Source organism: Catharus ustulatus, chromosome 10 (assembly GCF_009819885.2).
Source record: "Catharus ustulatus isolate bCatUst1 chromosome 10, bCatUst1.pri.v2, whole genome shotgun sequence".
Lineage (NCBI taxonomy): Eukaryota > Metazoa > Chordata > Aves > Passeriformes > Turdidae > Catharus > Catharus ustulatus.
The window spans coordinates 22879539-22902179 of NC_046230.1; the positions used below are offsets into that span (position 1 = coordinate 22879539).

General features: G+C 43.1%; 1 protein-coding gene across 1 annotated transcript in view; it reads right to left on the bottom strand.

Moving 5' to 3' along the window:
* Positions 1-6735: 6735 nt before the first annotated feature.
* Positions 6736-22641, bottom strand: part of LOC117000611 (multiple epidermal growth factor-like domains protein 6) — a 208289-nt gene continuing 192383 nt past the window's right edge. The window contains exons 32-33 of the mRNA XM_033068388.1: positions 7408-7622; positions 6736-6819 (exon numbers count right to left, since the gene is read on the bottom strand). Of these exons, the coding sequence (XP_032924279.1) occupies positions 6751-6819; positions 7408-7622 (284 nt within the window). The 3' untranslated portion in view covers positions 6736-6750. The remainder of the gene's footprint in view (positions 6820-7407; positions 7623-22641) is intronic.

Sequence of the window (22641 nt, forward strand, 5' to 3'; positions counted from 1 at the left end):
AAAGTATCTCCCCCAGCTGATGGAACCCCAGCTCAGGGACACCCCAGAGCTGAAACCAAAGAGCCAAATCCCCCTTGCTGAGGGTCCTCACTGTGACCCCAGCCTTGTTCAGGCAGTGCCAGGCCATGTCTGGAGGTGTGCAAGGCTCTGGGAATGGGATGGGATTCAGCCTTGGACATCCCAGCTCTGGGCTGGGCACGCTGCCCCGGACCTGTGCCCAGGAGTTGCTCTTACATGCCTGTGAAAATATGTACCCCAGTAACCACACAAGTAAACATGTGCCTCGTGAGCTACAGGATTCATATGTGAGCTGAAGTTTCAGGGGATTTCTGCATTTTCTAAATATTATCCATGTTTGAAAGTATTGTCCAGGAACATAAGTAATTTTTCTATTATTTTTAATATTTGTGTTCCTTTCTTGCTAGCTCACCCCAAACCTCATGGCAGAAGCTCTTTGGAAAAAAAAAAGTTTGAGTTCATAACCAAGAGTTTAATATACTCTGGGACTGCTGCAATTCTTCACAGGAGCATCAGGAGTGGTTGGACTTGATGATTTTAGAGGTGTTTTCCAACCTAAATGATTCTATGATTCAATAGAATGTGCCCTGACGGAGACAGCAGCAGGAAAGTGACCCCCACAGACCCCCTCCCTGTGCCTGCTTATCCACACGACATTTCTTGCCTCTATCAGTGCATCTAACATGTGAGAAATAAAGTGTGGAAAACTTATTTCAGCTGCATTTCACGGGGCAGGCGCTTTGATCAGCCAAAGCCTGAGTATATTATTCAGCACACAGGAAAATGGACAACTTAACTTTCAGACTTTTAGGTAAAGTGAAAGGGCTGTGAAAGGGCTGTCGAAGTTGCCAGCAGTCATTAGGCAGCCTTTAGAACAAGAATCCCCAAAGCCAGGAGGACAAACCCCCATCCCCTTGTCCGGGGCAGCATCCACAGCCTCCAGCCCATCCATACACCACCAACCCACGGCCAAACCTCTCAGCGGCTCAGAACGAGTAGGGTGGGTTTAGCTAGCATTGTTGGGTCGGATTTTGTGCAGGGATTTTTTTTTTTTTTTTTTTTTTTTTTTTTTTAATTTTTTTTTGTGCAGGGATGTTCCCGGGGCGCTGCGGGTGATGGATGCTGCCGGAGCGCTCCAGCCCTAATTGCCGGCTGCTCTCTCGTGGCTGCGCAGGGAAATGCTCCCTTCCCCTCCGCTCAGATCGCACCTCTGCACAGCAAATCCGAGCAAAGAGCCCGACTCCAGCTGGGAATCAGGCTGGATGTCTGCAAAATCCCCTGCACATCCCAGTACCTCTATATCAAACTACCACAGCTCCTTTCTGTGAGGCAAATTCAGTTTTTCACCTGACAAAGCAAGGCAGAGGTACCAATTTTGACCTCCTTATGTTAGCTGGTAGGTGCTGTTAGGATTTTGGAATTCAGCTTTCCTTCTTCTTTTTTTTTCTTTTTTTCTTTTTTTTTTTTCTGTAATATATGTTAGTCTGTGGAGCGGAACGCACGAGCCAGACCTGAGCAGCGAGGAAAGGCTGTCTTGATTCATTGCACTCATATGATTTTGGCTGCAGTAAATTCACTCTCCTGCTACAGCATGCAATTTGAGGGTTTATTGAATGCTGGCACAACCAGAGGGGAATCATCAAAGTGGAGATAATTGCAGGGCTCTCGTTGCTTCTGCTGTCATTGCTTTACCAGCTATTGTCTCACTGCTCGGGAGAGCATGGCCAAAGACCTCTCAAAAGAAATAAAATAGTAAAAAAAGTCAATTTTATCCCTTCTTCTATTTCTTTTCCTTGTGGTAGGACTTAGTCTTATATGTGATCCTTTACAGTCTCTAGGAAGTTTTCAGTTTCTTCTCTTATTTCACAATCCCTTTATTCAGCGTTGTCTCTGAAAAACATTATACAAGATCCTGTCCTTTCTGTACTGTTAGCACCCAAAATCTTGGCCTCTTTCTGTTTGAGGTGGAAACCTAACACGACTTCTCCAGCAGCAGGAGTTTGGCCTGTAAAATCCCTGGAGAAGCTTTCTGTTCACCTCAGCAAGCACCAGAGCTCTTCTCCCCGCAGCCTTCCCCTGCTATTTGTCTTCCCTGCTCTCCCTCCACTTCAATTCCCCTAAAAATCGCCTGGAGATCATTGGCCAGTTCAGCAGAGACAACTGCTCCATCACAGCCGAAATCTGAGCTCTCACATCTGGTTGAAGTTAAGCTAAGGTCTTCTTCCCAGAAATGCTTTGTGAAGTTCTTCTCCAGGCAAGTCTTTTCCAGTAAGATAGTGTCTCCTTGCCTGCTATTTTGCTTAGTCTCGCTTTCTTTTATCTTCCTTGTCGAACTTAAATGTCGCCATTCACTGCTAGCAGATGTGGTTTGGGATTGCTACATTCTTTTATGCCTTTATTTCAGTGCTTTCATCACATCTTCTCTTTCAGCTAGGTGAATCAAAGGCCTTTCCATAGTCCAGTCAATGCGAGCTATACATGATGGCTTGTTTTATTTGGCAATCTTCTCCAGAATGTGATTCATTGTCTGCAGGTGATTCATAGTTAGGAAATTACTTCTGAACCCTGCCAGTGCTTGTGGTTGATTAAAGTTCAGAAGTCCCTGTAGTCTGTTCACCAGCGCTTTTTTGTCAACTCAAATATTTGTGTGCAGTAAAGAACAGTAAAAAGTGGATGTGCTACTGACATGAGCAATTTACTTGAATGTTTGCATCTTTAGAAAGTTCTACCAAAATATCTAGAACTGGCATGAAACTGTTTCACAATGTCTGACTAAATGAATCATGTTTTACAAATAAATATCTGTCAAATCGCTCAATTACTCGAGATCCAGTCATTAAGCAATAAAATAAAGCAGTAAATAGGAGACATCTGCTGCAAAGTGCTACAGAAACATAAGCATCTTTCTCAAGTTACCTTCTTTGCATTTTGGTATAATGATTCACCAAAAATGTCTTACCCAAGGCAATCAAACATCAGAAAACCATCCACCCCAAAACAATATTGCACGGTACCTTACCCAAACACATCTTGGTGGAGGCTACCTAGGAACTCATCAGCCGAAGTGATCACCATTATTAGGTGAGCTCAGATGGCTCAGGGCACTGAAAACTTGAAAGAAAAATAGCATTGGAAGTCACTGTTTCTGATCTTGAATTGATTTTTTAAAAGATGTAAATGCTGCCCTTCTTTTGAAAGATAATATTTCCCATAATGGCCGAGAGAGAACCCAGCTTTCTCTTTACATCAAAGGTGCTTTATGTCAGAGGTGCTTGTAGGAATAATATTAAAACTCAAGGCATGGATGGTCAAGGGGCTTGAAAACTGACTCTCCATTTAAATCCATTAAAGCAAGAACTGAATCCCAAAGGCTGGCAGCTTCTAGGGAGATGCAGCCAGACAAAAGTGGGGATAAGAGTCAGGCTCATCCACATCTGAGCTGCCTCTTTCCCCAGAAGGATGAGGGGCTTTTTGGCAGCTTCATCCTACAGTGTTGACACAGAAAATGGTATTTCCAGGAATACAAATCAATTCAAGTACCTTTTGGAAAGGCACTCAGATAACAGCAAATTTATGGACTTGTAGCCTCTTCACTTTGCTTTCAGGCAGCTCGGGCTCGTTGCTTCATCAAGAGTGTCAGTTTGCAGAGCAGTGCTTGATCTGCAGTTCTTTCAGAATGAAAATATTTTTAAAACTTATCTTGATAGTTATAGAATTTCATATGAAAGATACATTTTTCCTGCCAGAAGATTCCTACAATTCTCAAGCAGCACTTCAAAACTGGTAGAGCTGGACTGACATTGAATATTTTACTGGTAATGGAGCATAGTAAAAACAGAAATTGAAAGAATAATCAAGTACCCAAATCTGCATTGTCACAGAAGTATCAGTTCCTTTCAGACCTTGTCCTGGATAACATTTCAGCAGCAGCAGCTCTACCTAAAATTTGGCTCATGGATTATGTTTAAAACTGAAATTGTGTATATTAAATCCACACCTAGGCAGGTTTCTGTCTTTAATTCAAAATTATTCTCTCCGTGTTTCAGGTTGCAACAGTTTGGCTGTACATGTCTCCAGATGGAGATGGTTTTTGCCAAAATTGAGGTTTTAAATATCTATTTAGTGACTTTAGTTAATTTCCACAGTTTTCACAAGCACAAGAAGCTCCAGCAAGTGCAGTGTGTTTTAAAATTTCTCCCACTGTGCTTGTTCAAGCAAATATTTCTGCTGAGTTCAATTCCTCCCAGGGGAATTTACTTTGGAGAAGAAATGGTTAAAAAATCCCCCCCAGGACATGACTGAGTATAAGTGTCAGCATTTTAGTAAGAACATTGAGACATTTTGAAGTTTAAAATTGAATTAAAAAAAAAAAATCTGTAAAACAGGAGGTTAAGACCTCAGTTTTCCATCTCATCCAAGAAACTGGATCTAAATAAAGTTGTTCAACAAGTAGGAGCTGAATGCTTGACTTAGAAGACATAGAAATGCTCCTGCTCAGGGGAGGTTTTCCAAAAGCCATCAGCTGCTTTGTGCCAGCTGCCACATGCATTTGCAGGTCTCACTGGCTCCAGGTTAGGTTTGCCTGCTGAGATCAGCCAACAATGCTCCTCTTTTATAAAAAACTACGAGCAATGACAATGAATTTGGCATTTTCTTCATCATCAGTGCTCAGCTTTGAATTCCTGCCTCATTTAGCCAAAGATATTTGGCTTGGTTGCTGTTCCTCTTTGACAGTTTAGATATCAGTGCACTTCGCCTCCATGCAAACATGTGCTTTTTATTTGAGGCTATGCAAAACTGTGTCAAGATGGTAGGGAAAATATATCCTCCTGCATCCCAGGATAAAAAGGATGGCAGTCAAATCAAATTCATGTCCACTCTTCCATGACAGTGCATGCACATCTAGCTGATAAATGTGTTTATTTCCAGTGTCCCTCTATGGTTTGGATGTCAAGAGAAGGACAAACTCCACCCTGAGTGACAGAAGGACTTCCAGGAGGAGCCATGCCTCTGATTGATCCATTCCTGGACTATATTTTTAATTAACTTGAAAATGTCCTAAACAACAAATGTGTCTTTCAAGCAGAGCTCGAATGACAGAGAACACAAAACAACAAAACAGAAAACTAGTGTGGTTTTGATCCTTTTCCTGAAAAAAAAGCAGTGCTTTTATAAAACTCCAGTGCTCCCAATTATGATGTAGAGACTCAACACACACGGGGGACAGAGGAGGTGGAATGGTGCCTTTCTGAAATAAACCCCACTGGTTGAGTGTCACACTCAATTCCACTCAAGGAGAAGACAAATGCTGCTGGATCCAGTGTCCACTTGCATTGCTGGCTGTCCAGCCACCAGAAAATGGAGTGGAGGGAGGTTATTACAGCATCAGGAGTTGGCTGGTCCCATGGGATGTTTTTAGGACATATAAAACAAATTTTAAACAAACAGTGAGAACAAAGCACTAACATGGTGAGAGCCCTTCTTGAAAGCCTGAAGAGGCTCCTTGGAAACAACAACTCCTTGGAATCATTTACAAATGCTGCCCCATCTGTAAACACAAGAAACATCCTTAATGTAAACAGCGTCCCTCGCTCTGGAAGTGCGAGGAGAAATGAACAGGAAGCAGGGCAGCACAAGGAAGAATAAATCAGTGGCAGACTTTTATGAAATGAGACATCTTGGTCCTTGCTCTTATATGCACACACCAAAACCTCTTATTAAGTCCACATGGATCCAGTGAGCTCTTTGGAAAAGACAGCCCAAAGAGATGAGGAACATGAAAGGAGCATCTAGAAACAGATGGGACATGAGGTTTTCAATAAACCTGAACACTGATGGGGAGCTCACATGGCAGCAGCTAAACTGCCTCGTGCTGTGAGCCCATCAAATTTCACAAGTTTAACAACATTGGACTGACTCTGTACATGGAGATGAGAATTTGCAGAGGATAAATCCAGCCAGTTATGTGGGGTTGATGAGCTGTGTGGTTCAGCTGGAAGGATGTTTCCTCCAGGAGAATTCAAGGTCCCCTTGTGGTGCATTGCTGGAATCAGCAGTGGGATTTGCCAACCTACCTTGCTTGGCCCTTGGTTAATTAAAGATTCATACAATTCCCTTCCCTGTTCTGTGGCCGTGCCAAAAATTCTTGTTCTAAGCCTGGATCTGGATCTCACTTTGAAATAAAATTCTTAAAGGATCCCCAGTGTCTGGTAGTATTCCATAGTTATTATTTGTGTTACAGGAAGGCCAACAGACCCAAAAATAATTCAAGAGCCAATATGGCCATCTCTGTACCAATATAGTGTAATTCTTATTATCTTGGAGAACTTACAAAAGTAGATAGAAATGGACAGAAATTCAAACACAGGTAATTGGCATTGCAAGAGAATAAACTCTTGGTTCCTTGGTATCCCCCATACTGTCCTGTCGATCTACCCATTTATCCTGGAACTTCTAGCTCCTCCTCATGACCACTTGAAGATTTTTTTTTCCATCAAGAGCTGCTGTGGTACTGATGAATAGAAGTATTTCCTGGGATAGAGCAGAATGATTGCAGACAGAAGATGCCCCCAGGTGAGACCAGATTTCCCATTAAAAAACTTTGTGTGTCTTCAGTTCTGACATGGCACCAAGAGCCACCAATTAAATGTGACACAGCAGATAACACCAATCTATAGTTATCTCTAATATGTCACAGTGCTTAGAACATAATTACCTGAATCACATTCACCCTCACTCTGAGGCTGGAGATTCACAATCCATCAATTCACCGACCTCCATCAAGAGTTTGAAAAAAGGCACCTTTGAAGAGAAGTTGAATTTTACAAGAACACTCTATTAGACTATGGATTAAGACAGGAAATTAGTACCTAGAGTCAAATCCTTTTGGTACTATTTACATTGGAAAGGGGCTCCATGATTTATATCTCTATAAATATTATCTGCTCACCAGGTGCCAGCTGGGGACAGGGCTGGGCTGAGTAGGGTGTAAATCAGGACAGGACATGGTGCATCCTCTGCTTCTCAGGACTCCATGGGATGGGGTGACCTGGTGTGGACTGCAAGACAGGATCCTTCATTTTGGGCTCCAGGGAATTCGGGGCAGAAATACAAGCCCAGAAATGAGCATCACAGGCACAGAAGGTGGGGCACAGATCTTCACTAATAGATTGTCTCTCCCATTTAGATCCACAGTGCACATGGATTAAGGGATATCCCAGTGATTTGAAAACATTCATTTAGGCAGAATCAGCACCTACCTGCCTGACTTGGGGCAGCTTTTATGTAGAGGACTCCAAGCACAGCTCAGCCTTTATAAATTACATAAATCAGGCTGTGCTCAGGAAGGTGGATTTTCTCCTGACTTTATCAGACATTGTCAGCCCTTACCATGGAGTCATGACCCACAGACTGCATTGGTCCTGCTTTTCCCATGGAGTCAGTCCCTTGGGATGGGCAAGGGATGAGCATGGTGCTGGGCATCTCCTCCTTCTCCAAAAGCTCTTCAAGACCCACCTCATCATCCCATGTCTTTTGGGGACACAAGGTGATGTCAGTGGTTCCATCGCTGCTTTTTGCCAGGATTTCAGGTGGTCCTGACCCATCTGGAAGGGAAGAGGTGATGATAAAGCAAATTTCCCCACATGCACACCAGAGCTGAGGTCCTGCCATGAGGAAATCCCTGCAGAGCTGGAGCTTTGGTCACCAAGCCACCTCCAAGGATTCAGTTTGTGAAGTGCCTTGGGTGAGTGGGACTCAGCAGTGCCCTGCCACTTGCAGCAAGCACTTGGCAGAATGAGCAGAAATTGCTTGGAAAGGAGGGTGCTGGCTAAGCTGAAGAATGTTTTAATAAAAGATGGCACAGCAGAAATATTTCAAAGAGGAATTCTGTATCACTAAATATGGAGTTATTTTTCAAGTCTGAGTGTGAGCAGGATTTATGGCAAGATTGTGCCTTCAATGATTGCTACCACAACTGCTGGCCCTACCCAGCCATTAAATACTGGGTTTTTGGAAGCACTGAGAGCCTTTCATAGTAAATAAATATAAGTATCCTCAATTTATGATTGGAGAAACAAAGACAGAAAGCAAAGACTTTAGATCTTCCTGAGATCTCAGTCTGTGAAATGTCCATGCTGGAAAACCACAATGCTCAGGAAAAAAGTGATACAGGATCTAAGAAAGCTTCAACTGTTTTATAGAAACATTTACACACATCAAAACATTTCATCCCAGGCCACTGCCACTGCAGGTAGCTGCTAATTAAAATCTGCTGTGCTGTGGCTACTGTCTCTAAAACTCTGGCCAGCATATGTTTTATTTCTCTTCTTTTTTATGTTTCTATGTTGTTTGTTTAGTTTCTGAGCTTGTCTGATGATATTTTCAAAATTCAGTTTTATGTTTGAAGATTAAGTTTAATAAGCTTGTACAATATATAAAAAGATTATAATTTATTATTCAAAAAGTTTCCTGACAAGATGTCTACAAGAAACATGACCCAAACCACACTGCCTTGTAATAATACCTCTTAAAAATTCCTGACCTCCCACTAAACACTCCTGCAGACTTCCCTGCTTCAGTCCTTGCTGAATATCTCATATATGTCCCCTGTAACATTACACAGGAGGAAATGAAATGGGAAAGTCATCAGCTCAGACTGACAAATGAGGGCAATTATCCACCACCAGGTTATTTTCTCCTAGTATTGACAAAAAACATTTTTTCTGGCAGTGAAGGGCTGGAGGTTCATGAAAACATTTTTGGATCCCCTGGACACTTGGGGCATCTTCCCTTTTCCTCAAAATGGGCCACTGAGAATGTGGTGCACTGGAAAAGGAGAGAGGGCTGTGCTCAGAGGGCAAAGGGAGCACAGGTGTGAGGAGCACAGGTGTGAGAGGTCCAGGTGCGAGAAGTAAAAGCAAAACCATGAAGGACACAGTCCATCTGCAGTCAGCCCCTTCTGACAGGGGTTTGGAGCTCCCAAACCCCGCCCAGGCTCAGCCCAGGGGTGGTGCTGCCTCTGCCTGCCCCCAGAATCACTTCTGAGCCCCTCCTGCACTCCCCAGCCTGTGTTCACTGCGATAAAGGTTTTCCTGCCAGCAGGTGACACCCCAGCCTGAGGGCAGTGTCCTCTCCCAGTGCTCTCCATGTGCCCACTGACCTGAATCTCTCCTTTCCCTGAATTTCACTGCAAGGTTTGACTCTTTTTGCCATCACCACTGTCCCTGTGTCCCCACAACTGCAGGTGACAACAGGCTGGGCATGGGGTTGGTATTTTATGGACACAGCTGTTTGAAAATTTGCGATTTGCGTTATTCCAGATTTCATATTGGCTAAAAGTAGCTTGCTTTTCTAGCTGGAGAATGCTTTTCCCCCCTAATTTTGTGTTTTTGGGTGTTTTTTTATTCCTGGTGATAGGGTTTGGGAGGACTACTATAAGTGAGCTTTGTGTGAGCTTGGTCCACGTGCCAGCATTTACTCACCATCACTAATAGGTAAAACTACTCAGGGATTTTAAAGCTTTTAACAAGACCTTGTCTAGACTGGTATTTAGTGAAAATACAATTAAATCATACTGCAGAAGAAAAAAAGAAAAAGAGATTAAATTATTTTAATTACCTTTTGAAGCTACTTCTTCACTGTGGAGGTCAGAACTTGATTTAAATCAGTGCACATCAGGTGTTGGCCCACTGATGTAGCAGCAGTGTGAGGGTGGAAGGGATCATGTGTTTGTCTGTAAGACAGGCTAAAGCCTGGCCTGTAACACAACTTTATTTGCAATAAATCTGTTTGGATTTTTTTTTTTCTTGCTACAAACTTTGTCAAAGGGGTCCCCCAGTGTGGGGCTGTCGCTCAGGATTCACGTGAAATGTCCAGGGTGCAGATACTGGGTATAAATTTTAAATACAAATTTTCTTGGGATGCATGGATGGGTTTTCCATGTGTGTTTCCCACAGGCATCTCCTCACCCTTTTGTGCCACCCTGCCCTGTAAACAAACCCTCAGTGTGGAGTGAAGACCAATCATGTCCAGAGTGGGCAAGGGGTTTATTTATTTGTTTGTTTATTTATTTATTTATTTATTTATTTATTTATTTATCTCTCTCTCCATATTTATTTCTCCCATATTACCCCGTTGGCTGTTTCTCCACCATGCTTGGCTGGATGGCATTGCTTTGCTCCTTGGGCTTTTCCAGCCCTCCCTCCACATCAGATGCATCTCCAGTGCCTGATAATCTTTCCCTAGACAATTAAACCTTCATTTGTTGCTTCCTTGCAACTCCAGATTTTAAACTATACACATTTTTTTTTTTCTGTTAGGTTAGGATTGTTTCCAACTTCCAATCCCCAATTTAGATTACACGCTCAGAAACTAACTCCAAACATTTACTGTGTTTGAAGGTCACAGTGCTATTGATTGATTTCCAGTTATAATGTATGTTGTCCTAACATGAGTTAAAAACATTCTGGGCTAAATCCAAAAATGCTGGGATCAAAGCATCTGGACTTGTTGCTTTCATGTTTGGCACATAAAGGGGCTGGCAGTCACCAATGTGGTCTTGGCTGGGCTATAGTTGTTTTCATTCTCTGATGTGAAACAGTTGGGAATCACAGACCCTCCAACAGTTATAGTGGACTAAATAAAAATTGGCTTAAAAACCTGCCAAGCATCTGAAAGTGCCAGTCTCCAGAGTTTTTCACAACTTATTGACTATGGCATGTTTTTCTTTTCATTTCTCTTGTGTTTTTTTTCTTCCTCTCTCTCTCTCTCTTTTTTTTAAGAAAGAATTTTCTGCAAAATTAGACTTTCAGTTGGGTATTTGAAATAGGTAAAGTCTTCATCTCATCAGACTCAATTTATCATCTTTGATCTGACTTCACTCATTCCTTTGGCTGTTCCATCTGATTTTATAATTATAAAAAAAACCCAAAAAACAAAAAACATTTTTGCTATCGAACTTATCACATAAGAAAATAAACAAGGGCCAATTTCTTGGCTAGCCCCTCTTAAAGATATCCCAGCACTGCATCTGCATGTCAGCTTTTCACTTTCAAATTCACTCTAAACAGATTATTCCTGAAGTTTTTTCATTAGTCTCCCCTAAAAGTCTTCTATTTATATTTGCTGTTTATAAAATTGCATCCAGAGGCCATTGTGCAACACGCTGCACAGAGTCAAAAGCCATCAAGCCCTTGAGACAAACAATGGAAACACTTTACAGATGGGAGCTGTTGTACAGATGGAGGATGGGGGCAGGAGGGACATGGAGGTTGGAGAGGGGAAGAATTATGGATGTTGGCCCTGGTTGTGAAAGAAGCCAGTGGCAGAGCCAGCCACTTAACCCACATTCCCATCCAATTGCTTCCCTACTAATTAATTTTCCTCTCTCATCCTTTTAGAAGGCACATGATAATTTTTACCGCCTTCTCTCGTGTTTCTAAAAAAATAAAGTGCTGGCGATCGACGCATCCAATTCTTCACGAACGTCACGCATTTTTTCAGTCACTTTGGCTAATTTCTAGGAACTTTGTGTTGGCCTTGGGATCAGGCTTGGGTTTGCCCCTGGTGAGGGCAGCACCAGGAAGGTCACTGCTGCCAAAATTAAAGAGCTGCTCCTGTTATTTCCAGCCAGACAAGGCACCTCGCTGCACGCTGGGTTGAGGTTTATGCTCAGACAAGTTTTAGTGCAGTCTATCGGTCACAGAGAGCAATGCTGCTCCTCCTGCTTCCCACTCTTGACAGCTAATCCACAGGAAAAGGGAATTTATTGTGGCCCCATCAGTGGTTCAGCCCTGCACTACGCCTCGGCGTCCAAGATTGATGCCACCAATGTTCTTTGCCCATCCCTCCGTGGCTTCAGCAAACATCTCCCAAGGGATCATGTGCTGCAAATCCCTTTTCTTAAAAACTGAGCTGAGGTTCCTTGGATTCAGGCAAGTGATAGCAGAGCAAAAAATGGGAGGAGGAAAAGGATTATATGGTCCTTAACCTCTGCATGAGAAGCAGAATCTTCACTGACTGATTTTTAAACAGACCATTTTCAACATCTCTGTGAGGCTTCCAATCAGTTCTGGGACAGTAAAACTTGGACTGAAGAAAGGCTAAAACCAGCTAAAACTAATGTTTTAGAGACAGTCAGGACATGAGGGATGAAGTGTTAAAGCAAAGAGATGATTTCAGTTCTGGCACCTTTGGCAAGGCTAAATATCTCTTCAGGACTCAGTAATGAAAAAATGAATGTTCCACTAAGAAAACCAACACTCAGCATAAAACACACATTTACCATTAATATGTAGTCTAGAGCTATCTAAAAGTAAGATTACCTTATAGTAAAATGAATATAAATTTGGCTTGCTAAAGGATTTTGAAGACATTTTTGTGTTCAGGTGAAACATTATCAATTGCTGCTGTGTGTGGCTGTATTTATACAGTTTGCTTTTCATATTGCCATTAGAAAAACCCGTGCACATTCTTTCCATGTAAAATAATTTTGTAAAATAACTTAGTCCAACACTTACACCTAGTTCTGAGTATCAAAGATTTTTTTTTATTATTATTTTAAATGTTTTGATTATAAGTGAGTAAATGAGCATATGTGCAATTATATTTTGGGTGCAATAGCTTCAGCCGCCACATTTTGGCATTTTATTTTATTAGCTAAAAGCTCACATATGGTTTCCATGTTTCCAATCTGGCTTTAAGGATGCAATGGCTGAATTAAGCAATGTTTCTCCTCACTCCAATTCCCTTAGATATACTTAAAAAGTCCATTCAGATTATAAAAAAAGTAAATTAAGGTTTATAATATTCAGAAGGTGGCCCATGGTAGTGAATAATACAGTGCTATCTTGTAAGTCCCCTTGCACCCTGCAGAAACTGTTAAAAGCCAAGTTTCATAGTTTAAAATATTAAATCACTCATGATCCTGTGGGGCAGAGTCGTGCCTGAATCCCAGCACATTGGGATTGCCATTATATCAGCGTGAGAACCCCCAGAAAATGGATCACCCCACATGGCCACTGGGATTTGCAGATCCTCCAGCACCTCCCCATGTTGGACCTCAGGGATTTGGGGAGGATTTTGAGAGTCCCTGTTCAACAGAGTCTGGCAAAATCTACAAAAATGGAGGAAAGAGCTCAGGGTTGTCTGATGTGTAGGTGGGAGAGTGGTCAAGAGGAATTTTTGGGTTCCAGCAATGGGGTGGGACAGAGGGCACAGCTCCAGGGGGTTATGGAAAGGGCATGGACAGCTCTGTATCCCACAGGGTTTGTGTCAGGGGTGGTGTAGCTCGGACATCAGGCAGCACTTCCCAACCACAGACCTCGTGAATCCCTAAATGCAAAGAGGGAAGTCAGCGAGTCCCTTGGGAAGAGGTTTGCAATAACTGCAGGCAAACACCTCAGGGATGGTCTTGGCCTCAGTGCAGCAGCTTGGCTGAGTGATCTCCCAGGTCCCAGCCAGCTCTGCATTTCTGTGAGCTCATCTAAACACGTCCAGCACGTCTGGGAGCATGGGAACCTGGGGCTTCTCTGCTGAAGTGGTGCAAAAGTAAATCAGATCCAGGATATTCCTCTTTTATCACAGAGTGCTGGGATGGCTTGAATTGCAAGGGGGCCTTTAAAGCCCATCTCATTCCAACCCCCCACCATGAGCAGGGACACATTCCACTGTCCCAGACTGCGCCAAGCCCCATCCAACCTGGCCTTGAACATTCCCAGGGATGGGGCAGCCACTGCTTCTCTGAGCTTCTCCTTCTCTGTACCAGGGCCTCAAAAACCACCCTAATACAGACTTATTTCTCCAGATCTTCAAGTTTCCATCTAAGTCCATCCAAATCCAGCAAAACATGTAAGTTTGAACAGAACCCATATCCATAGGTACACTTAAGCATGGGATTAAACAGTTTTCTGAATGGGGTCCCTATGTTACTAAGGATTGGCTGTTAGTCTTGGCTCTTTTTTTCAGCCAAATTGAGATGGGAAAAGATTTCTGAGCTAGGATGAAGCCAAGGGCTTTTTCTCTCCTCCTCTCTCTTTTTCCACCTTTTTTTCTGCAACAGAAAAAGATAGACGCCTTACAACTTTTTCTATCTTGCTAATATCCTAGAAGTTGGGCCTTTGTGTGTGGGAAATTCAAGACTAAATCAGACATGTTCAGCTGAAGATCATAATCCCAGTTCTCACTTACGTGAGCTCTCCTGACCACTGGGATGTTCAAACCAGCAAAATTCTTATGATTTGGGTAAATCACAGAGTAAGAAGTGGAGAAAATGGAGGGAGGTCTAAATTAATCTTATTTTTCACAGGGTTTTGGTGTTGACAAACAATTTTCTAAAGATTTGTTTTAATTGAAGTGTCCTCATCAACTCTAAACATTTGACTGATATTTTAAAGGGTGACCATAATTTTTTTTCAGCTCTTTGGAGACATCAAACTACCATAACTTTGCCTGAAGTCATGGAGAAGGAGGTAACCTCAGCCTTTCTAAAATCAGCTGTACATATACCATGTTCGTGAACAGAATTGCTGTCTGTGATCACTTTTAAACATGTAGACCTTGGATGTCTTCCCTTTTTAGTACCAGTGAAATGAACTAATCAAAACATGGAGAACAAGTGGATATTGTGTTGGGAATTCCACGCAGTGCCTGGACTGGTCCACACGGACACACAATCTGCAAGATCAAGAGATGCTTCAGCCCTTCTGCCGACACTTGAAAAAAAACATTACAAGGTTTAAGGAGGAAAGCAAATTAATGGAAACATCCGCTTAAAAGGACCGTTTCCAATCACTGGTACTCCATTCATTACAGGCCTGAGTGGTTCCAGAGACAACAGAAAACTATGCATTGTTGCAATGCCAAGAACAAGAGACGCAATATGGATGTTGTGTTGCTTCTCACTCATGGCAATCTGAATGTTTTCATGCCCTTCCCATCTTGCCTGGTTGTTCATCAGCCAGAAAATTACTGCCACTGTCTCCCTCGTGACCCAAAAGGAGGCAGGACTGGTGTTTCAGGGCCCTTCCAGCCAGACACAGTTGGGTTTGGGTGCTGGCACTGGAGCTGTGTTGCTTGCACAGCCCCAGCAGCAATATAAGGCAGGAATTCTGCCTGATGCATGGTCAAGCTAAAAACCTTCTATGGGAGGCAAAGTTTTTTTATTGGAGGTAAAAACACAGCAGTCATTTAATTAATAATACCCCAAAGTCTTCAGAGAACCACATGGCTGAAGCTTTCCCAGGGCTGCTGTGATAACTTGTTAAAATTTGGGCAGTGCAATTTGATCTTTGCTCCAGCAGCCATTTCCCCAGCATCCCTGCAGCGTGGCAGTGACATTACAGCACAGACTCTCCAGCGTGGTGAGGATTTGAAAATGTCACCATATGTTACAGATATCTCAAGACCACATGGAAAAACTTCATCTCGAGGCCTGGCAAGGCACACACAGTAACACTGGGCTTTTTCAGAAAGTGAAGCAGCAGCCTTAGAGCAGAGCTTGCTTCCAACCCACATCTAGCAGAGGGGAGGGTGCACCATTTCTGTCCTCAAAATACTCACCAGGTAGGGTAGAAATAGCCCTACAGTGTCCAGTATTTCCTGATTGAGGTCAGCAGGCCATTACCAGGAGCAGGGCATCAACCCAGTGTGAAGCCCATCACGGTCTGCTGGAGTCACCAACTTCTGTTGAGTTTGATGAAGCCAGAATGGGTTAAGAAATGGGTATGTGTGATGAAATAGTGCAACTTGTATTGTTTTGGCACTACATATATTCTAAACTAACAATCTTGGCCAAGTTGTGCTTTTTATTTTTTTTTTTAATCTTTCCTTTTAGGCCTCTTGTAATTTAATCTTACCCAAAATTTATGGAAAGAATACATACCCGCTTTATGCCAATCAGTGAGGATTAGTCTTTGCAAAGACTGTTTCTTCCGTGCTATTTTGCATCTTGGTGCAGTTTTCTAGATCTCTTAAATGCAAAAATAAACAAACATCCATACATCTGCGAGCAGATTTCCAAGCGGAGCCCAGCGCCAGCTTTTTTTCCTGTTCTGAGCGCTCAGCACCCACGATGGGGCCAGTTCAGCCAAACCAGGGCCAGGTTTCCATAGGAACACGGCGATCTGGAGGCTCCCAACGTGACAAATATGCGCGGATTCGCCGTTTAACTCATCCTCCCACCCAGGAACGATAAAATGACACAGCGCTGCAGCAGCAACAACATCAGCTATTGATAACAGCAGCAGCGACCCCGGGACGGACACATAAACAGCTGGAGGAATGTTGGCCGTGCTGGGAGATTGCTCAAGCCCCCAGTGCAGACCTGAGTGTTTGCTTATGTTCCTGCTTGGCAAGATAGAGCACTGTGGAGATACTGGTCAGGGCTTGGGTAAGAGAACCATTTCTGACATGCCACTGATTCCTCAGAGCGTAGGGAAAGGGAAAACGGGGAGATACAGCGCTGGTAACTGCTCTTCCTTGCTGATTTACTGGGCCTGCCCCTGATTTATGAAGTGCAGCTCTGGGCAGGATGTTGCCAGTTGGGGCTGTGCGTTGTGTGTCAGCTGCAGGATTTAGGGATGACCCGTGTCCTGCAGGGAAAAGGCTCCACACTGGACAGGGATGGTCTGAGCAGGTGTTTTCCATCTCCAGCTTCCGTGGAGAGTGGAGTTATTCAGCCTGACAACTGCCAAGTGCACATTTAATGGGATAGGAGAGAGAGTTGGGTGAGCAAAGCAGGGAAGGCTTGCCCTTGTTCATACAAACAGCCTGATGAATTTCTTTCTGCTACATTCCCTCCTTATTTTGCGTTTCCTTTCCACAAACATTTGAGTGAATTTGGTAATTCCATGGTCTCATGCAAAAGAGTTACTGGAAATCATTTCTGCACACAAAAACGCTGGGGTTTGTACTCAGGGGACAGTAACCTCGTGTGCCAGAGAAGCCTCATGATGCTGAGTGTCTGATCTATATCTGAATATGCACAGAATCAGATTTCGGCTGGAAAACCATCTAAGACCATCAAATCCACCATTAACCCAGCACAGCTGAGTCCACCACGAGCCAGGACCCTAAGCACCACATTTACATGTTATTTGAACAATTCCCAGTGTGGTGATTCCACCACTGCCCTGCACAGCCTGTTCCAATGCCTGACCACCCTTTCAGAGAAGATATTTCCCCTGATATCCAACCAAAACCTGTCCTGGACACAACTTGAAGCCATTTCCTCTTGCCATATTGCTCATTACCTGGAAGAAAAGATCACTTCCCACCTAAGGGAGTTGTAGAAAGTGATAAGGTTGCCCTGATCCTCCTTTTCTCCATGCTGAAAAACCCTTGCAGGAAGATTCAGCTATCAAACACAGGAGTGGTGAATAGCCACACCAAAAAAAGATTTGTTGAGAAATTAGTTAAAAAATTTTAGACAATAAGAATTGCATAGATCATCTTCCTCACAAGAAATCATACAGCAAGTTGGGAACAACTTTCAGTGTGTGTGACTGCTTTGCATCACATGTCTTTTTCATAAGAGTTTTTTCCCAACATTATAAAAAAAAGACCAAACATCCAAACCCCCACAGTTATTTGCTCACTGTTTGTAACACTCTGCAACTTTAAAAATTCTTCCTCCCCAGTGCAAACATACTTCCTCAGAGAGGCAGCAGCAGAGCCCCGCTAAGATGCTTAAGAGGAGGTCAAGAGAAAAGCCATTTACCAGGGGAATCTCTCTCAGCCCTTAACACATTTTTATTGCTACCTATGCACACAGTGCTCTCTCAGAGGCTAGATGAATAAATATGCCTCTTTTGAGCAAACATTTATAATGCTATTTGAACACGGGGGAAAAACAGTTTCAGCTTAAAAACGATACTCACACCATGTTTACATTTTTTTTTCCCAAGCTGCAGTTAAAATGAAACTATCCAGACAGACATTCAGCATGAGGCTCAGGAAAGCATGTTTCTTTTGGCCCCTTTCACTACAGAATTTCACCTAAAAATGAAATACAAAAGGCTGGGGTTTTGGGGGGGGAGAAATACAAAAGAAAGATTTGTTTGTAGATGAATTACTCTGTGGAAATTCATCCAAGAACATCAGTGTAATTGCTCATTAATAAGAGAGTTGGAGGATACTTAAAAATGTTTCTCTTCCTTTGAACTTTCTGCAGCCAAACAGAGTCCCTGAGCTGGCAATGTACTTGTGCATGGACTTCACTTGGAATGAGGGGTGCCCCTTTCCTCCTCCTGCACCCCCAAACCCAGCAGAGAAGGCTCTGATCCACTTTGGGGCACTCTGAGCTCGGACCTCAGCGGCAGATCTGCCCCTGGACAAGGAACTTTCTCATTTTCACCTCTTCTCCACCAAATTTTGAATTCCCAAGGCTAGGGAGCAGCTCTAATTTTATCAGATGATGGAGGAATGGCCTCTGGACACTGTCCCAACAGCATTCCTGATGCCAGTTTTAAGAGGACTCCTCAGACACTAAAAGTTAAGGAGCTCTGAAGGGCTTTTCTGGCCAGGACTGGAGGAGAGTGATTAGCCCCTGTAAGAATCCCTGTTCTCTGAGCTGCGAGAAACTTCAAATCCCACTGACTTCACTGGCACTTCAGGGCACTCAGCACCTTCCAAGATTAATTCCTCAAGCAGGGAGAGGTCTAGGAACATATATATTAGAGCACTTTACGTCTTCAGCTGCAGTAGGGCTCTTTCTGGTGAGCTTGACAAAGGACAGATTATATATTATGCCATGCCATAAACTTCAGCAATCTAAGAATTCTGAAAATACCCTGTTCTATTACTCTCCTTGCTTTGACATGAAATATTAAACACCGCTTACCAAAGTGATGTTATTGAACACAGATGTCCACTATCACATTCAAATTGTTCAAGTCAATCTAGGTTTATATATTTTCTTTACTTAAGCGTTTGTATAAACCCCAGTGTGCCCTGACAGTAATGATTTCACAATATACTATATTCAATTAAGGAGACAAATATGCATTTACATTTTTACTGAACTTGTTTCTCACACACACACACTCACAGGCTCCAGCTCCAACTTATTTTTGACATTTGGTGGAAAATAAAGGAATAGAAAGGGTGCCACCTACTGAGTCGCTCAAACATTTTTGGAGGCCAAAAAAAATCATGCAAATTACCAATATGCTCATTCCAGTTAAAAATAAACAAACCTTCCAGCTATATTTGTAAGCCTGTGGGAAGATAGCCATAGGGAGTGTTCTGGTTATCAAATCACTCAGTGACTGGAGCTCTAAGCAGGGTATGGGACACTCCAGTTCAGCTCCTGCTTGACCCCCAGCAGGTTTGAATCCACTTATTCCTCTGAAAAACCCCAGAATGAGTCAGTCAGTGTCGTGGCAGTCCGTGAATATCTTTTTCAAGCAATGGATGTCACAGCACAGGAGAATCCAGCAGCATTGCTGGAACTGCTCCGTGGGTCCCCTGTCAGTGATCAACCCGTCAGGAGCTGGGAAGCTCTGCTGTCAAGTAGCTCATAAACTCTATCAGGCAGATGAAATTTAGGCAGACAGCTAAATTTACAAGCTGAAAAGGTGTATCCAGGCTCAAGAATGAAGACAGGCTCTCAGTACCACTTCAAAAGCCAATGTCCCCTTCTGACATCCATCAAGGCACAGCCTTGTCTTTAAGATCCTGCAGAGTGAGGCAGAAATGTTGGAGGTGTTGGGCCAGTGCTGCAGTTTCCTCACTTGGGGAAGATAATCTATCAAAATGAGCTTCAATGGTGCCTTGATATTAGGCAGAGAAGCTAAAATTTGTGGGTTTTTTCAGTTGTAAAAGTCAGCCTGGTCAGCTTTGTCATCCACAAGGGGAAGCCAAGCAAGAGCTCTGTAAACACACCTTGAGGCAGGAAGATCACACCTTGGTAAATCATGAGTTTTTATCTGCTCAGAAGCCACTGACAAAGCAACACCTTCGTGGGGATGGGGAATTGCAACCAATCCCTCCTGGCTGGCCACTAACACTAATTCATTCCCCAGAGCAGCCTCTGAGCAGAAAAGTTGGGATGTGCCTGCCATGGGCAATTTGTGGCTTAGCTTCCTTCCACAAAAGATGAAAATCACATTGATTTTCTTTGGAAAAGTTGTAGTTATGACTGAGAGAGCCCCAGCTTTTTATTCTTCTTGATTGCACACAGAGTCCTCACCACACCTGCAGATGTGCAGCTCGGTCCTGGCACATGCAGACAGACCAGAGGTTTCCACAGTTATTGTGTATTTAATATCTGCCAGTTTCTTGTGTTGGGGACTGCTGCAGCAATTAAATACTTGAGAAAATAATTGTGAAACATTAACAGGTCCTTATTGTTAGCAGGTATTTCTGGCAGAGGTTCCTTCAGGGCAACTTGGACAAGGCACTCTGGTGGAGCTGGCAATGGCATTTTTTCCCACAGGCACCTCCAAACCCTCTTGTGTGGGGCTTTGCTTTGCTGGCAGCAGAGGCAGGAAGAAACCCAGTTTTCAAAATCCTCCTTCTTGCCCACTCAAAGTAATGACCACATTAGTTTAGTGATCAAGGTGCTTTTCACATCTCCCTGCCTTGGTGTGTGATGCTGCAGCACCACTGATGTACTTGAGATACCAAGGGCTGCAGATCCATCCCTCTCCAGCTCTGAAGGATCCAGGGGCTTTCTGCTTGCACAAGCCCTCACTGAGACATGCATTAAAATGGATTTCTGCTGCTGACATCACTCTGTCCCCAGTGCTTACAGGCATTTTTTTATTTTTCTCAAAGGAGGCAGACCTGTCTTTTCAGAGGATCCCTCTGTAGTGGTTAGGGTTCTTTATTTTTTTTTTAAAGACAAAAAAGCCAAGGCTTTATAATTTTTCTTCTTTTTTCTTTCTTTTTTTTTTTTTTTTTAAAGCTAGAAATCAATAATAAGAGAAAATCCACTGCAAATTGTAATACTTATGTATCAAATTGCACATCTTGCTATCCCTTGTAGAGAGCACATCATCAAAGCAGTGGGACTGAACTACCAAATCAATCCTCAAAGCTTCCCAAGGGAAAAAAATCCCCAGCTAACACCTCACAGCAAAAGAGTTTGCAACAAGAAACCAAACTCACCCAGCCCCTACCACTGCTCTTTTCAAAGACACAAAGATTTCCAGGTGCTTGACATCCACGTTAACTTTTTAAGTAATAAAACTTGAGGAGATGATTCCCGTTGGATCAGAGGAGAGACTTTGCTACAACAATAGCTGTGCTGGCAAACTGACTCCTTTCAACACATTCTTGAGTTTGTATTTTAAGTGGTTTTGCCACATTGGCAGCCAAAAATAACTATTTTCTGATCAAATTCACTGGTTCTTGTAAAATATTTTAACACGTTAACTATGGCTGTGAGCAGTTCTAATCGTCCTTCAAGCTGCCTGTTCAAATCTCTGACTTTTGAGAGGGTGAAGGGCTCCTCAAAAGGCTTGAGCAGAGTGATGCCATCCATGGCTGCTGTTCCTGCAGCATTCCCACCCCTCATTACCCAGGGATACAGCCCATATTTAATGTGATGCTGTTTGCTGCTTGGTATTTCATCTATGCCCTTAATGTAAAGTAATAATTAAGAGCAGCCTTCCCCTGTGTCTGGTAGTGCAAGGCCAACATCCACAACGGCTACCACAGCTGAAATGTCAAGGAAAAGGGAAAAAAAGCAAATGGACAGGCAGGAATTACCCCACAGTCTTTACTCGCACTGATCTCGCTCTTTGATGATGATGTACAGCAAGAAGTCTTAATGTGGTTCTTAGAGGAGAAATAAATCATTTAAAAACTGGATTTCTGGTTGAAAAAAGCCTCCTCCAGCTGCAAAAATTAGAGAATTTTCAGTAAGCTGCTTTGTAAGTAATTTATGGCACCTTAAGACTTACCAAATAACAAAGAAATGACAGGCTGGTTTTAATGGGAACAGGGCAGAATCAGTGGGGCACGGAGCACTCCCACCCCAAACGTGGCTCCACTTACTCAGCCAACCTGAGCCCAGTTCACAGTGCTGCTCTCACTGGGAAGCCTCCACAGCCCCCTCCAAAGCAGGGGACAGAGCTGGGACAACCCCTGGGTTTCTGGATGAACCAAGGACTTGTAGGCAGAAAGAAAGCACAAAGTACAGAACCTGCTCCACATGGCAAAAAAAATCCCAAACTTTTGTATTTTTTGTATTATTGCCAGTGAGGGCACCAGATCAGGTGGACCAACATGGTGATCTCAGATAACAGACCTTAATTAATTAATTAATTAATAATCATTAGGCTCTTGGAATCACTAGAGGGAGAAGCGAGCACATGCCTTAAACCAGGATGTTACATCTGGACAGGAAAAAACACCCAGTAGATGATGGCATGAAACATTTAAGCTTTGACTATAATATCCACACCACATGCAGCTTCTCAAGATGTTTTGCTGTCACCAGCTTAGTAAAAGATAAAGATTTATTGGGCTATTACTGAAAAGGAAGCTAGATACTGCCAAATGGCACGGACAGTTAGATGACTACTTGCTGACATCTTTATTCATATATAAAACAACACAACTGAGTTGTGTTTTTTTTTTTAACTACCATACTTGAAGGAATCAACAAAGCAGTGCCTT